This window comes from Myripristis murdjan, chromosome 5 (genome assembly GCF_902150065.1).
Source record: "Myripristis murdjan chromosome 5, fMyrMur1.1, whole genome shotgun sequence".
NCBI classification, from domain to species: Eukaryota; Metazoa; Chordata; class Actinopteri; order Holocentriformes; family Holocentridae; genus Myripristis; species Myripristis murdjan.
Window position 1 is genome coordinate 5,231,305 of NC_043984.1, and position 17,471 is coordinate 5,248,775.

Below are 17,471 nucleotides of genomic sequence, written 5' to 3' on the forward strand. Positions count from 1 at the left end.
CACTCACAAAACTAGGGAGAGAGAGAATTCAGTGTATTCAGTCAGTTTCGACAAGTATTGATTTTCACGATGATTAATACCCAGCAGGTGGTGGTCATTTCAGAAATTGGCTTGGCCTCAGTGTACAGCGCCAACACGGCATGCACATTAGAGAATTAAGCTGCAACCGCATGAAAGGCTCTAGGCCAGCATGTTTTATTGTTAGTTGTAAACAAAAAACATGTAGTTGAATAGGTCGTTCTTCTAGTGGAATTTTTTTTTGTCATAACTCTGATAACTTCTTATAACATTTTTACTGATTATTTTAAAAAGGTGTGTATTTAAAAACTTCAGAACTGCTGTAAGATTTTTTTTTTTTTCACTTTGACGCTAGGCTAATGACTCAGATTCGAGGGACTGAACCACTGGATGTACAGAAGTGAGAATGGTATCCAACATCTTGTCTCAAAATCCCTTTAACAGAGGAAATGCAGCATGGTTTGATTAAAATGGACCAAATAGGGTCTGTGTAAAAATCCACTGAATCATTCAGCTTTTGAACATGATATTTCTTTTCTGCGCTGCCCCTTTCTTTTTGTTGCTTGAAACAATGCTACACTTAATGTTGATGTTATTTTTGTACGGCAGTAGAAAAAAGTTAAAAAAACAAACAAACCAAAAAAAACATATGCTTACCACCATACCAACCATGCTGAACTCTAAAAGTTATAGCAGTAAGGCTAATGGAGTTTTTAAAGTTTTAAAGTAAAATGACACAAGCTTTTGTAAATTTTTGGGGCTGACCCGTTGACAGTGACTTGTACTTGCTCGCTGCAGCGATAAAGATCCAATGTCTTTCCTGGCATTGAGTTGTGTGCTACATCTTAACAGCCTCCCATATTGTTAGCAGTTGTGTCTGTGTCACTTATCATCCAGCGCCTCAAGTGTATTTGCTGCTGTTGATTCAGAGCATGTGCTCCAATCAGAGCAATACCCGCTGACTCTCATGACTCTCTGTCTTACAGTTATCTGCAATATCAAAACAGTTTGCCACACTCATGGTCGCAGGGCAGTGATTGTGTTGCTTTTCATCAGATGACTCTAGGGGGGTTCAGGCTGTTGTTGTCCATTTCCCTCTAAAGGGAACACTGCAGTCATGAGGCTTCTGGCCCCAGTAGGGATGAAGTTGATCCTGTCCCTCATCCAGATTGATTTGGCCTACCAGCTGAAAGTGATGCCTGACTGGAATGCTAATGTGCTTTGTATAATGAGACTAATCCACGAATATGTTAGTGCATGCATGTCTGTCTTACTCATGCAGCTTACATACAACTGTCACAATTCATTCATTATGGAATGACATGATTTAAGTAAATTTGATATTGGTATTTTACATTAAGTTAGGTCAAATCCATTTGCCCTTATTTTACATTCACACAGTGCTTACTAAGTTTTTTTAATGAGCAAAAGTGTGGCTTGAAAAGTTAAAGGCACTGGTAGTGTTAGAATCACATGATATGTTTGTGAAAAGAAAAGGGCTGCCTGACATTAATTTTTGCTTTTTCAGTCAAAGCTTGAGCATTTTCATATTCTTCAATAAACTACGAGTGTGCGTTATGTGTGTTTTGATGGAGTGTAGGTTTTTCCTGGGCCAGATTGATCCTGACCCTCCGCCAGTGTGCATAATTGCTTTTTCCTGTTCTCTTTCTGTCTTTAGGTTTGTTGTTACTCAGTCACTTCCTTTTTTCTTCCCACTCCTCCTTCATTCTTAGCCTTGTGCTTATTTTCAAACTCTTCTCTCTCTCCCTGCCTCAGTCTTTCTCACTCATTTTCTCCCTCTTTTCATCCAAGTTGTCTCAAGGTGGAATTATACTTATGCAAAGATGCACGTCAATGTCTCTGGAGCTACACAGAGAAGGGTTTTATGGGGAACCGTAGGCCACAGAGGTTTGTAGGGGAGCCACTGCGACAAACAAACAAGGAGCAGATAGAAAAAGCGCCTTGCAGACTTGGTTCGAAAATAAAAAGGCAGTAATGCAATTTCTTTTAACTGGGGGCGAAAATAGATTTGTGTTTCCCGGTTTCTTCTGTGTTTTCTGTATTTTGTGGTGTACTAAATGTGACACTTCCCTTGAGTCAACACGTAACAATCCGTAGGCTACGAGTAAGCATGAACACCGGACAGAGACGTTTCCAAACAGCACCCGTGCATGTTTGCTGATGTGCAGACGGAGCATGTTCCAGCCTTCACTCCTACCCTCCTTGTGTCACACTTCCTTCTTTCTCTCCCTCTTTTCTCATTTGTCATGCGTTTTCTCTCATCAGTATCTCTCCCCACCCTGCTCCACTCTACGTGCATCTAATCAAGCCTTGATTAACACCACCCATCATTTAGCCCTGTAAATCACTAGGCCATTCATCTAGCTAGCTGCTCTCATGATGTGAGGTCATCTGTTGTTAGTGGAGCTTGACCTTATTTATTGATTAGCTTACTGATCAAGTTGGTTGACTGCTAGGCAGGGATTTTTTCCAGTTGCATGAACATGTGAGAGGAAGCCAATAGTTGTTTGGAATTCAACAGACTGGATTATGTTCAATCCCTAGTTATTTATGGGTTCATAGTTTGAGAATCTTCACCACTTTTTAAGGAAGATGTATTGCAGTAGTGTTTGTGCCAATGATTTTCAAAGACAAAATGAATGATGGTTCAATTAGGTCCCCAAGTCATTGTGCCTAAGTTAGTTTATACAACTACAGGATGAGCACATGTAAAAAAGAATTACAATACCTGGATGATGGCCTGCAAAATCATTTGTAGCCTGCAGATTGTTGATATCCAGAGAGACGCACAATGAGTGCAGGAATTGAATATGCCTAAATTCTGAGGTTATTATCACCAGATACAACTAAAAGTAAGAAGTACACAGATCAACAAGAGAGTGCAGTACACAAAATGTCACTGTGTTTTTCTCGAGAATTTATGTAATGGAAAAATGGGAGTTAGATAGATTAAAGCTGAGGATAAAATATAGAAAACCAGTTTTAGGTAACCACAAGGAGAAAAAAAATACTCAGCTCATTTTAAGTGCTTTAAGGTAGTTTTGACCTCACATTTTGATGGAGGGTCTTTATTTTGAGAGTTGTTCACTTCATGTTACCGGGCTGGCCAAGAATGAAATAATCCTTATTTGATAAGATTATTGTCAGTCTGTTTTCGTGTCTGTCTGTCTAGCTGTCTAGCTATCAGCCTTTGTCTTTTGCTGTATTTATCGGGTGACTCAGCCCTGAGAGCTGGTAGACTTGTTTGTGTTGGTGAGTTGATTTTCTCATTCTCATCTTCTTGGCTCAAACCGCCTTCCCATGAACAAAACTGTGCAAACTGTTGTATGACTGTTGTCCAAAACAGCCTTTACTCACATATGGGTCCAGTTCTTCCAAATCTATCGAAATTTTAAAACTTTGAAAATTCATCGAAAATCCGCCTTATTCACTATGTTTCAACTTTAACCAGAAGTGTAGACCTGAATCAGAGAAAACTTGAATACACTAAAGCCTTTTGTAAATCATGATGCCCGTCACTCTGAAGGGAGAAAAAAACAACCTTTTAACTCCTCTGTACTTTGCTCGATTTTCATCACAGTTGCTGTGCACCATATATAGATCTCGACAAGTAGTAAGTGTGCTTTCAAATTTATTCAAATTTTAGTCTTTAGCACAAAATTGGCTGACTTTCAGTGTTACTGTATATATTTTCTGTAATAAATCACCTAATAATTTCCTAATTTGTTTGAAATTAATTTGTGAGAGAGGGGGCATGTGGTAGGTGACTAGATTTCATCCATCTGGTTGACATTTTAACAAATTTCTGTAGTAATTTGTTGTTGTCCTTTTTGCACATTTTTTTAGCTGTGTCATATTAGAAGTGAATAGGAAATGAGCATGCCAAAGAAATCATTTACAAAACAGCCACTTTCAAAACTAAAAATATGATACATTGCAGCCTAATAGAAATGGTGAAGTTCATCATTCCATTGTGTTCCAAAACTGTAAGCCTAAAACAATTTTTGGTCTGTCCATTGCACAACTGCAGTGCACCTTCTTAAGATCAGAAACACACAAAACATGTATGAATGTAAATATTACTGCAGACAGGGCTACTTACAAATGATTTAACAACTTGAAAAAAATCATGAAATTAATTTTAGGAAAAGATGAGACAGTAGATAATATTTGTTGAATTTTATGAGCTAGTTTTTTAAAGTCCCCCCCATTTTTAAAATTTTTTTTTTTAAACCTTTTCAGTTGTCTGTTTAATTCAAAAGAAAATAGAGCATTTAAAAAACAGTCAGAGTTCAGAGTAACAACTTTCAAAATAACTAATCATTTTTTTTCTTTTTCCCCCCCAGAAAAATCATTAGGGTGAGGGTATTTTTTTTCTCAGATTTTACTCATCAACAATGGCTGTATAGATTTCCTTTGTTGGTGCCATGACTAAATTCCTAAACTGAGCACAATTGCCATATTGCTGCTTGCAGCCTGTATGCTGTCTGTTTTTCTGTCTCTGTGGTTTTCCGAAACACGGGAAGGCTATTTAGCCCGCTAGCAATGTGGTTTGAAGTTCTGGGTCAGGATTTCTTTTCATCTGTTTATTTTTGGTCCAAAACATTTAGCGGAGAAGAAGCCTGTAGGTTCTGATAAACTTCCTTTCAGGAGCAGTCAAGCTGGCCACTTGGGAGAAAAAAACAAAAAAAATTGAGGCCATGGGTTCAGTAGACCCTGTCCTGTTGATGAAAGGACTGCTGCTTCCTGTATAAAGGTAGAGCATGTCTGTTTTATATTGGTAGAAAACCTGGATATTATTTGGACTTAAGTAGGTCACAGAGGTGTACAGTGTACAGCCCGAATGACGGTTGTCTGTCTGTTAAGCTTTTGATGTCTTTTCTGTAATGTTTTATTTTTGTTCCTGAGTTTTTGTATGAAAGTTGCTTTATCAAACTGTCAGAATGATGTAATTCTGTTTCAGATCTTTGTCCACATCAAGAAAAATCTTATTTTCCCTCTTCTTTTATTAAATAGGTGCGCCTGCTTGAAAATGAAAATGTTGGATGGAAGTGAAGCATTGCTTTTATATGGTTTATTTGTCCCTACCAGATGACCTTGCCAGTAAAGCCAACATCATCATTGACCCTGCAGAGATCCAGGCCACATCTATGGATGACTTGGATGAGGATGAAGAGAGCGGAGCAGCACAGGTTTGTGTTTGCATGCATATGTGTAACTGTGCTTTTGTGTCTGTGTGTTTGTATGAGTTTGTGCTTTACTGGCAGTAGGGATGCACTGATCCACTTTTCTTCAGTTCTGATCTAATACCCAGGCTTTGGGTATCGGCCAATACCAAGTACCAATCTGATACAAGGGCTCTTTTTCCTTGATTATTATTTATTATTAATGTTATTGTCTTTGTTATTGTTGGTATTAATATGCAAGGTTACAAGAGGCTGTAGTAACCCACACAAAACAAAAATACACAAAAATGCATTAATTTAAATGTATTCCAAAACAATTTATTAGAACTGTAGGTTAAGTCGCTTCACATACAAAGGTGTAAGAGGTGCCATGTAATCAGCACAGTGCATCTGGGAGGGCATTGCCAAGGAAGCAGAAAACCTCAGCCAGGCTGACATTCTGTTGTGGAGGCAGTAGTAGTTGATTAACTACAGAAATATTGTGGAAATACTACAGGTGGCATTGTGGGTACGTGTATATTGAGTATCTGTCCGTGGATTGGTAACATGAGTCTGATATATGATCCGTGCATTATGTCTGGATCAGCGTAGATGTCTGATACCAATACTGGTGCCGGTATCAGATTCCTCTTTATCTAGCAGGCTGTGTGTGTTATCATTTATCAGTCAGATATGGGTTACATGGCATGGTCTGTTTTTATTGTGTTGCATGAAATTATGGTATTTACAGCATTATTATCAGTAACAGGACAGTTGTTGTTCATGTTAGCTGTCAGTCAAAGAAAAGTCTGCAAAATTTAAGTTAAAATAGTCTAAATTTTCTGATGGTCTTTGTATCTTAATATGTTGGAACCCTGCGCTTCCAGTGATCGCAAACATAGGCTAAAATTTATTCGCAAATACTATGGAACCCAGTGTTTTCATTATACATGTATTTTCCCTCCCCCCCTCCATGATGTGTATTTGGATACATCACTGTTTTGGAGTTGGGGCTGTAAAATGATATTTCTATGGGGTAAGACCATGTGTGCGCATGCAAGTTAATACAGTATCTTTTAATGACAGAGACCATTTGGTGCAGCAGCTATGGGTGGAGCTCTGGCCCGGCCCAGCTGGCTTAGTTCTCCTACTCTTGGCCGTGCTAACCGGTTCCTCAGCACGGCTGCCGTCAGTCTCATGACTCCCAGAAGACCGTTGGCGCCGCCTGAAAAAGTTAAAGTTCGCACCCTCGCTGTGGAGCAGAGGACTGAGGAGGACAGTAAGTGACTGATGACTTTTCTCTGTTTGATTGAACAGACATAGCCTCTTCTCTAAAAGCTTTTCATATGAAAATGTCAACAATTTGGGCTACAACAGAGAGATAAACACCCATTATTTAATACCCTGTAGATTTACCCTGTTTGCTTGAATTGATTTCACATTTATTTGCTCCCTGATGGTATTTGTCAGCACACAGGAGATGACAAATTTATGTGAAATACAAAAATGTCTCCTAAGCAGAGAGAGCATGTGTTCCATTAAGAGAAAGTTGGATTCACACAATAGATCTTTTGCCTCTTTTGTAGAGTACCTTGCATACCCTTTAACATTTGGTAATATAATGCATTTTTTTCCACTATTTTCTCTGCTACCTGCCACAATAAAGAAATTTAGTGATGAGCAGTTTACCGACATCACATTAATGAAGTCCATAAGTCTCCTTTGCATTTTTTAGCTCATTTACTACCCTGCACACACATTTTACATTACTACTGACCATTTTGGCAGGCATCCGTTCCCATTAATTTCATTGAAACATGAAAATCAACTTGCAGAGATTTGAAACTTGCCAGGGATTGCCACAGTTGGATGACAGTTATCCAAACCAAATGGGTGAAACAATCTCATACCGCTTCCAAACAACCTCTCACCTCCGGTCACTTTTGTTGTAGAGCGGTAGACATTGCCAAGGGTGATTGATTATTGTAGTCTTTGCTCTACTGCTTTTTCTTTTTCCCCCCTCTCCTCTTCCTCTTTAACCTGAAGTTGAAGGAAGCCATGGCAACGATGGCCTGTTGCTTGGGCGACCATTGGAAGAGCCAGATCAGCCAATTGCAGAGAAGTCTCTTTTGGAGATCGTTGATGGGATTGTGATGATGTATAACCTGAGCGTGCATCAGCAGCTGGGCAAGGTGTGTTTTCTCTGGGCATGCAAATGTGCATTGGTTTATCCTAATGTCCACTTGCCTGTCTCTATTGAGTTAATCTGCAGCCCCAACCCACAGATACTTCACACTCAAGGAAAACAATATATTCCATTGCCAGTAGACTGGACAAGCCATTGATGGCAGATCTCAGGTGTTTTTAAATCCAGCTGGTAGTTGTAAGGTCCTGATAAAAGGTTTTTCAAGCAAACTGCCCATTTAAGATGCTTGTTAAGTGTGTACCCAGATTTGAATTGTACATGTAAACCTGTTGTAACTTTAAAGGCCAGCTCCCCCCTAAAAACCAATGTAAACAACCCTTCATCAGCTCTTGAACACAAACAGTTTGAATGCTTGAGATTATAAAATGTTCATGCGTTGACTAGGTTTTATTTGAACACCATATTGAGCAATACATTTTACCTACACCAAGCGAGCAGCTGTCTGATAGATGCACAAAAGGTTAATGCTGAATATTTTATTCATATATTCAGAGTCTGACCTTAAGGTCCACAGGCTGCTTGCACTGCAAAAAGCTTTTAACGGGTGAAGATAAGATGTGGTTGGTCGGAGTCATTACATTTTCAAATGCCTTACACTCAGGGGATTGATTTCCTTTATAGAGGACAAATCTAATTGCTTGACAGCAACTAGATTTTGTCAGCTTTTTCATGACAAAGCTCATAGCTCATTGTATATAGTCATTACATGCAATCCTTGTCCTGCTCCACTAGTCTAACTGGGTTGGTCATGTACCCAAGCCTGCGTTTTTCTGCAACTATAACATTTAAGTTATGGGCCAGCCAGTCTAGAGTACAAGTTAGTTTAACAGTTTCAGTTGAGCAGCTGAAGTGCTGCTTAGACCCAGTGTTTGAACTTACAGAACAATCTGCCTTCAAGGTTAGCATCTTGTTCAACATGACAGGTGTCCAAAAGCAGATTTACTCAGTCTGATACCAACCCAAGCATTTGAACTATCACAGACATGTTATGCTTATGACAAAAAGTCCAAGACAGATGCACACGTGAAGGAGAGAACTTTATTCCAAGTCAATAGCAGATAGTGATCTCAGGCCAGAGCTGAATGTTGGACCTAGAGGGTGAGAAATAGTCAGTGAAGTTGTTTACAATGCTCAGGTTTATCATGAATCAGTTCAGTTACCTGTCTTATCCTTAGTAGCCACCTTTAGCAGGTTGTTTTGGACTCGCACTGCTGGTGTCGACTGCCATGTGATACGGTGACTGGACCTCTCCAGGCGTGTAAGTAGTTTGGGAGAAGACAGCTCTTCCTCGTTGGTAGCTTGAGCGAGAGCTGAATGAGGAGACTGGCTCCAGATCAGACACATCACTAAAAACTGGCTCAGGGCTCTCCTCCCAGTCCCCTTCGCTAGTGACCTCAATGACATAGCCACTGCTTCCATCCACAGAACCATAGTTAGAGTGTCCAGTGCTTTCAAAACTTGACATATCAGGGACTTCATGAAAACCCACACTGCTGTACTCACTTGCATCAGTGGCTGCAAAGCCACCATCTTGCCCTTTCTCAGCTCCTGAGTAGCTGCTGCCAACATTTGAGCCATAGAAATTGCCTTCGAGCAGTCTTGTCTCACTGTCATATGCACTACGCTGAGGGGAATTGTAGCCTTCACCCTAGGAAACATACAGACCACCATAGCCTTCATCCTGGGATGAAGGAAAATTGTCAAACTCACTACCCATACCATAGATATGGTCATGACCACTGAAAGCCATAGAAGCATCACTGCCCTCATAACGCACAGGCCCATACCAACTGCTAGGTTCTTCAAAACCTGATTGACTGCTAGCCTGGTAAGAGTTAGAAGGCCCTTTACCATGTAAAAGCCCAGAGCTACTCGGCTGGCTGCTGGGATTCTCCAGTGATAGCTATTGTCTGAGGAAGAGGGGTAGCTTTTAGAGACAGGCCCTGCATTTCCCATGCCAAGGTTGGTGGAGCCAGCTGGTCTGAGAGATGACTGGCTGGAGCTTAGCTTCTCACTGGGATTCTGAGAGCCAGGGAGCTGGACATGATCCCTAGAGCTGGGGTAGGACAGGGCTGGTAGAGGGGAGCTGCTGTCAGGTTTGCCAGACCTTTGATAGCCAGGGGGAAACAGCTGGCTAGTCAAGTCTCTGGACATGGAAACAGGGTTGTTTGAGACAAATAAGATAGAAATTAATTTTAAAAGCTAGCTGTTCAGGATTACGATTCCTGAACCCAGTGTACCTATAGGAGGTATGAAAGATTTTTCAATTCTAAAACAAGTTGCACTGCCAATCAGCAGGCATGAAATCCATAACACCCTGCAGAGACAAGAGTTGAACAAACCAACATAAAACAACCCAATGCAAAACATAAAACCAAAGTCAATGCAGCTTACCTTAAGGAATGTTCATTAAGTACAGCCATTTTGTTCTGAAATTCAGCTGTAGCTGGCTCAAACACTTTACTGAACAAACCCCCCTGCTATACTGCTTCATCAGCCATGTGCTCCTTATAAAGGATCCTCCAAACCACCACCTACCAGTTGATGGCTGATTGGCAACAGCTGTTGGCAGAAAAGACTGGGGTGTGTCAGTTAAGCTAACAGTGGTAACTTGGCCCACTGATGTCCATTGAAGACTGAGGCTACGTTTACACGTAGTCGGGTATTTTGAGAAACGAATATTTCCCTCCCTCCGTTTTCCAAAATAACAGCGTGCACACGGCATCGTTTTCAAAAAAGTTTCCGTTTACATCAACCCGCATAAATACGCCGTTGAGCACCATCATAACAACCCCAAGCCTATGGGCGGCGGGGTAGGAAGAAGGAGAAAACCATGCAAGCCAATCAGAAGCCAAACCTGACAGCAGTCCACCCAGGTCGGACCCAAGCGATGCTGGCGGTGCCGCTGGCTGGCTCTCTGTGTTGGAGGGAGGAGACTGACCTCCGAGCCCTTATTCATCTCTGCTCCTCTATATAAAAAAGCTGCTGTAATTGAAAATGCAAACATATGGACAGAAATGCGACTGCTACTGTGAATGCATCCATGATCATCACCATTATAGACATAATTTACGTATATCATGTCTATGATCACCATAGCCAAATGTAAACATTGTGCGCACTTTTGGCACGTGACGTCGGCTGCCTGAAACTCTGTATTTCTCAGTTTTTCTCAGTTTACATGCAAACGCGAAACAGGAGTTTTCCTAAATCTCCACTTTTGCCGGAGTTTTTAGAAAGAATCGTTTTCAGAGGCGAATTCGCCGTTTGCGTGTAAACAAAGGGCACAAACGAAGGGAAATGTCGCCGTTTTTAAAAATACCCGTGTACGTGTAAACGTATCCTGAGTATACCCAGGTTTTCATCCTTTTTGTTGTTGAAGTTGTGATTATTTGTGAAATCAGTTGTGTAGTGTTGTGTTAAGTTCAGATATCAACCCATGTAGTTTTGGTCCTATCTCCTTCCTTGCTCAGAGAAATTATTGATTCCTCTGTGACTAAGTAAAAGTCCAAGCTTCATTATAATGCATAAACTACTGCTGCTTTTATCAGGGAATTTTCTACTGATGAAAGGGGTGAAGGGTTTGTTGGTACACAGAAGGAAAAAAAACAAAGTTTGTCACTGGGCAACTTGTATCTTAAAAAAAAAGCTACTCTTAGTGAGCGAGAAAAGCAAACTTGTTATGACAAAAAGAGAAATGAAGACTTAAACTGCAAAACAAAGGAAACACAGACTGATCCGTGGTGGCTCAGCACCACATTATCAGACAATATAGTTCTTCAGTTTAGCTGCCCCATCTCTCTATTACTCTGTGTATCTTGGGTTTACTCAGTAAATCAAGGCTCATTCGGAATTCAACCCATGTCTGTCTGTCTCTTTCAGCTCAGAGCCAGTAATGTGTCTCTAACATTTTCCATTGATTATGCTCTCTCTGTGGGTAACTTTTACCCAAGACAACCAGAGTAGGCTCATCTTTATAATCATCTTTATAGCATCATTATAGAAGAAGTATTTTAAGTGCGGAGGAGTCGTGCTGGAAGAGAGCTGCTACTTTCCTATTTTCCATTTCCTTGCTTCTACAAACTTTTTACTACTGTAATATCAGTGCCAGGTCCTTCTTTTGAAGATGAGGAAATAGATTCAGAACAATGTATGTTTATAGCAATAGGATGGGAGTCAGTTCTTTACTTCTTTCTAGATTTATTAAGATGAATCACAGAGAACATTTTGTTGCTGTTTGATGGGAAGAAATTATACTTGAGCAGTTTCAGTATACATTTACTGCCTTTGGAAGGCTATCCATTCTTTTGAAGTGATAAACAAGATGTTAAAGTCAACAAATAACCAGTGAGCTGATGGAGTGAAATGGAGTGACATGATCTTCTTAGCTAGCACCAGCTATAATCCTTGCCACTGCATTCTCTATAAGCTGTAGATGTTGAAATGGCTATTCATTTAATGAACCAAAAAAAGATTTATAGTTACGGACATGCAAAGTATATGACAGCATGTTCTTGGTAAGTGATTGAAGTTTCTCTCTTCTCCCAAATGAGTCTCAGTGGTGTTCTGTTAAAACAAAACAAAACAAAAAAAAAACCCTCTCTGTATTTCCAGCATCTCCTTTTAGGCACTGCAGTGGAATGCCTTTGGCTGGATTTGTTCACTGAAATGCAAATGGAATTTCTGATTAGGGTGGAAATTTTGTAAGTTATGTGGCCAATCATAAAAAGGCCGTTCATAGCATTCCAAGTCTAATTACAAATTTAATTAATAATATTAATATCCCCCATTTCTGTTCTTAGGGCTTAAATAATATTCCTTTGTAACCTGTCATGTTTTTATAGCCTTACAGTGAAGAGTCAGTTGTGTATGCATGTGTGTTGCATTTCACTGCTAGAGGTTTCCCCATACTTTATATTCACTCCTCTGTCACTCTTGAGGAGGTGCCATGATTACAGCACAGCTAGAGCCTGGGGTAGTTAAGAGAATATGTGCATGAGTGTGTGGGTGCATATTATGCATACATGCCCCTCTATGTTAAATGTATATTATGCATATTATGCATACATGCCCCTCTATGTTAAATGTCCTTCTGTCTTTCTCAGAATTGTGATGTCTCAGTTTTACTCTTGATTATTTTAGGACTTTGTACACATAGCTCCCATTAATTCCTAATGGGAATTACTGATATATATATATGTATATATATATATATATATATATATATATATATATATACACACACACACACACACACACACACACACTTTTTTTTCCTGTTCTGGTTTCCTGATTACATCCCTGCTGTGTGTGAATGTGGTTCAGTGATTGCACGTCTCTCTTGCTTTCATTCTTCCAGTAATCTTTCCAATTTCTGGTCTAGTGCTGAAGCAGAAATTGGCTTTTGCGAGTGCCAGGCATCTTGACCTTTCTGATATTGCTATGTCCTTTCTCTAATTTAAAGGTATAATCCGCAAGTGATGAAAATACCTTAGTCTTCCTACTTCCGTGGATCTACTATAACACCATGTGGTGCAATGACCATTGCTGTATCTGGAAAGTTACGGATCACTGTTTTAAGGAAATGTGTCTTTTTACTCTGCAGGCGGTCCATCTCTACCATTTGATTGGTCATCATGTAGACTTACTGTTGCCTTAAGCTGTTTCACATGAATCTCACAAAGTAAAACATATTGATCAACAAACAAGAGGCTTCAGTTTTGTTGTTGCTAAAAAGTCATTCAGTATTGGGTTTAACAGAAAAATACTAATATTTCCATTAAGTCAATAGGCCAAGATATATTCTGCTTAATGGGGTGTTCTGACAGTGTGGATAGACAGTCATTGTCCCATTGTGTGGGCAGTAATTTTTTGGATTTAGTATTTTTTTTTTTTTTTTTACCCAGAAATAAACACAAACTCTTAGTGCTACAAGTTGATCAATGTATATTCATTGGTGGTTTTAGCATTTTATTCATCCAGTCGACCTTGTCTTAGTAACATACATAGCCCTGGTGAAAGCCAACATTTGTCGGAATTGCATCACATGTAGTGGCTAGAGTCAGAGTTCAATATAGTATGTGCAGACATGTGTCTTGATGGAATTTCTGTAGACACATTTTGACAGTAGCATTTCAGAGCTAATAAATATCATGGTGCAAAGACAGTGATCAGTGCATGAAAATAAACACTTTGCAAAATTGCACAATAAAGATAAGAATAGTTTAGAAAATACAATGTTTATCACAATACATACAACCATGTATGTGGTTCTAACACCATGTTCATTTCACATATTGTGATGGTAGTTGCTTTGAAGAATAATCTTATCATTCAGAGTGATATGGCCTAGTTGGTCATGGTCATGCCCGGCTACCATCAGCATTAAATATAATGAATACTGTTGACTAGTCAAGATATTCAGAGCTGGAAAAAGTATATAATATTAAAATGGAAAATCTGTAAGAACCCTTATATGAGTATGTGTCTTTGCCCTTCCAGATGGTGGTGGTGTCAGATGATGTTCATGAATATGCTGTGGCACTGAAGGACACAGAGGAGAAGATAGCACGATGCCCTGCAAGAGTAAGCACAATATTTTCAGAGATTAGTGCCTTGCTTAGAGAGACTTGAATATTAGTCATTATCAGTCAAAGTATCTATGGTCATGTACAGCAGTGGTGACTAACTTTTGCGTGGTTCAGTCAATTGCAGAAAGGATGGAAGAAGGGCAGAAATAAATTAATTAGTGTTTGTTCTGTCTTGCAACACATTTGCGCTATGCCCCGTTATCCAGTGCATTTGTAGATTCCTATCTCAACTACATTTTTTTATGTTCTTGGTGAACCATTTAAAAATCTAGTATTTTGTGTGTGTTTTTAAGGCTGTATCCTCTCCCACACATTTTTCTATTGAGACTTTGTAATGTAAACAGGGACAGAGAGTGCCAAGAAAGCTTGTAGTACCTGCTGATATCATGTGGAAAGTCCCTGAGTGAAACATAAATATCAAGTCTATACACTGTGGTTTTTGGTCATTTGTTCAGAGGCCAGACATTCTGGAGGAGCTTCAGAAAAGCCAGAAGGTTTTTGCTGAGAAGCTCAACCACCTCAGTAGGAGACTGGCCTGGATCAACGCCACCATCTACTCCAAGGTGATTTAGTCTCATGTAGTTTGCATGTTCATGTGCATGTACGGCCTGTGTTTGAGTAATTTAGTCTTAGAATCTCAACCTGTTTTTTTGCTCTTAGTTGCTGTATTTGTATGTATTACTCTCTCCCACTCATTCCATCCATGTCTGCCTTTCTGTCTCTAGGAGAAGATGTTGGATGTGTACTGGCTGCTTCGTGTGTGTATCAGGACGATTGAACATGCTGACAACACAGGCTCCTTGTTTGCCTTTGCTCCAGAGTTCTACCTCAATGTAGCCATGAATGCATACAGCGCACTCAAGAACTATTTTAGCCCTGCAAACAGCATGGAAGAACTACCAGGTAATACATAGAAACTAATTATCACACTGATACCCTAACCAGTAATACCATCTAGCATTTGAAAGCTCTTTCTTTTTTTAATTTAAAGAGTTCCGAAACACACATTTCATCCTATTTCTGCCTGCTGCACATTATGAAAGATGCGAGCACATGGGGTAGAACAGTGAGTGTGGGTCCCAGCATAGATGCATTCATTTCTCAGTAGAAAAGGATCGGAATTTCTGAATTATACAATGTAGACACAATTTCTATATCCATTAAGCCCTCTAAACCCCACTGGCCATGATGCCCTGGAGAAGCGACAGTAACTGGAGAAGAGTAGCAGCCTTCTTAAGCCCTGTTTGCACTGAACTAGTATTACCTGGGGACCTCATGTGATTTAGATATTACCCACTCACATTTGTGTTTCATGCAGCAAACTTACACGGGATAAACAAAATCTGTATTTCACTTAAATTTACTGACATTATCCCCCTGGATATGATTAGAAATGTCAAGCCTCCACGTAACTAAAAGCATCTGTATTGAGCCTGTTGAAAGATAGAAAAATGCTCCTTCCTGCACACTGCCATGCATGTCATCAATCCCATTGTCTTTCAAGATTTCACCATTCTGATGGATTTGAGTTTGCTCTTGAATGGGTCTCCATGCTGTGTTGCTTGATGAGCCTTGTGTATTTACACCCAAATTGCTGTCATAACTTTAATTTATAATTTCCACTGCAGACTCCATAATTCTCAGAAGGAAAAGTGGCAGAAAAAAGGTGAAGAGAAAACAAAAACTTTGATTAAAAAAAAAAAAATACAACCCCAAATTACTGAGATACTGAGTGACACAGGACTAATGTAATCCAATGACCTTTGTGTTTTCTGAAATATGGTTGGTAATATGCACTGGAGTTTTTACTTCACAAATTGCAGACATGGCCCATTTGCAGGGTATTAAGATCACAGATGACCTCTGCTATTGTTATATATTATGATAGGTCCCAAGGTAATACTTGTCCCATGCAGATTGGGGTTTACCTACCTGACAATGATGAGAATCACTCTCCAAAAACAAAAGGCACCACACAGAATGTAGGATGACTGAAATATTGATTATGGCTTTGTAGCCTGTCAAGGACCAGATGGTGTGTTCTTTGCCTGTTAGTTGGCAGGTGGTAACGTTAGATTGACCAGAAATTTATATGACATGTAACGTCTGTCAAATACCAATACATTTTATTGCTTTGTATTGATTGAAATAAAATGTTTCACAGATAAATATAGAGCAGATATAGAATTCATTGTAATGATTTATGTGCTTTGACAGCTAAAATTTTATCTCACATATTAATGATTTGTCTCAAGTCAAATACTACTTCTACATGAGGGTCCTTGATTGAAAAAGTTTGGGAACCCCTGGGTTTGAGAATGAGAGGGAAATGTGGTTGGGTTTCTGCAAGAGAGGGACATACCCCAGATCCTCTGGTTCTCATACCCACCCACTTGTTGAGCCTGAACTATGAAAGATGACACTGTTGTGCTGAGTGTCACAGCACTTTCACTACTCAGGGGTCTTTTGAGGTATCTGGATGTGATATTAAACCAAGATTTAGAGCTTTATCAAACTGAACTGCTACAGCCCCCACAGCTCAGGGCTTCAGGGCAATAGCTGGGATTCATATCTTCATCATCAACTCTGGCAGAATCTTAGTCCTGTTTGTTGACTATGGTGTGGTGTAGTGGTAGGCAATATAGCCAGTAGTTTTTTTCAGCAGTAATGGTATATGTATGACAGTATAGGCAGTTCCAGTATTTCTATTTGGAGACTGGTTTACAAATGAAAGAACTCTGAAAATGCCTATTTTTTGGCTTAAAGTAACAGTCAAGTTAATTGAATACTTTTAGAAAAAAAGTATCCTATGATAGTTCTGGAGCATTTTATTTGGACCATTAACTCAATGGTAAAATGGAGACAAAAGTAAATTAATAAAATAAAATTATTAACCACTTGCATAATGAATAAATAGCTCTTGTAAAAATGACAATAATTCTGCTCCTTTGTATATGAAATTTCAATATTTATGAAATGCCAAGGAGTCAGTTTTGTACCAGTCGGAGTTCTTGTACATTGTAATTACGCTGACTTTGTTCCCGCTAGGTGTTTACAATACACAGCTCACTCTTCTTCTCCGTGTCTCCTTTCGGGCAAATATACATAACATGATGCATGTGAAGTGGCCCCAGTTTTGCAAGTAGGAGCACTGAATGGAGGCAGATAGGACATCGTGACCCAGTTCCATTTGTTTTAATGCTTAACTGCTTTAGAAACTGTTTTGACTTGGAAAAAAAATTAATTCAGTCAGAAATTGTGAATTTTTTTTTTTTTTTGGCAAATTTTTTATCACCATGCTGACCTTGAATGAATACATTGTCCTTATATTAGACATATTTAAATTTATTTAAGGTGGAAAAACACTTGATTAAGCCTGTCATCATTTAAGTAAAAGACAGAGAAAAATGGTGTACCTCTACATTTTTAATCAAAAGTCTGGAATAACTTTGTTTTTGTTTGCATACAGCA

General features: G+C 39.4%; 2 protein-coding genes across 4 annotated transcripts in view; one reads left to right on the plus strand and one right to left on the minus strand.

The window, feature by feature from the left end:
* Positions 1 to 17,471, plus strand: part of rnf123 (ring finger protein 123) — a 177,237-nt gene that overhangs the window by 20,873 nt on the left and 138,893 nt on the right. For both annotated transcript variants that reach the window (XM_030051078.1, XM_030051079.1), the window contains exons 22-27: positions 5,131 to 5,231; positions 6,291 to 6,483; positions 7,251 to 7,396; positions 13,912 to 13,995; positions 14,456 to 14,563; positions 14,726 to 14,903. In XM_030051078.1, the coding sequence (XP_029906938.1) occupies positions 5,131 to 5,231; positions 6,291 to 6,483; positions 7,251 to 7,396; positions 13,912 to 13,995; positions 14,456 to 14,563; positions 14,726 to 14,903 (810 nt within the window). The remainder of the gene's footprint in view (positions 1 to 5,130; positions 5,232 to 6,290; positions 6,484 to 7,250; positions 7,397 to 13,911; positions 13,996 to 14,455; positions 14,564 to 14,725; positions 14,904 to 17,471) is intronic.
* LOC115358932 (uncharacterized) lies at positions 8,429 to 9,934 on the minus strand. 2 transcript variants are annotated; one of them, XM_030051082.1, is made up of 3 exons: positions 9,805 to 9,934; positions 8,571 to 9,556; positions 8,429 to 8,501 (listed from the first exon to the last, which is right to left on the minus strand). In XM_030051082.1, exons 1-3 carry the CDS (start codon positions 9,831 to 9,833, stop codon positions 8,449 to 8,451), a joined length of 1,068 nt encoding a protein of 355 aa, XP_029906942.1. In that variant the 5' UTR covers positions 9,834 to 9,934; the 3' UTR covers positions 8,429 to 8,448. The 2 variants fall into 2 exon arrangements, with proteins under 2 accessions (XP_029906942.1, XP_029906943.1); XM_030051083.1 differs by having other exon boundaries at positions 8,571 to 9,589; positions 9,804 to 9,909.

Excerpts from the sequence above, each read along its gene's own strand:
- LOC115358932 (XM_030051082.1), bottom strand. The coding sequence starts at position 9,833 with ATGGCTGTACTTAATGAACATTCCTTAAG. Across the intron at positions 9,557-9,804 it reads CTTAATGAACATTCCTTAAG|AGACTTGACTAGCCAGCTGT; the intron begins GTAAGCTGCATT and ends TTCCATGTCCAG. Across the intron at positions 8,502-8,570 it reads GGCTACTAAGGATAAGACAG|GTCCAACATTCAGCTCTGGC; the intron begins GTAACTGAACTG and ends CTCACCCTCTAG.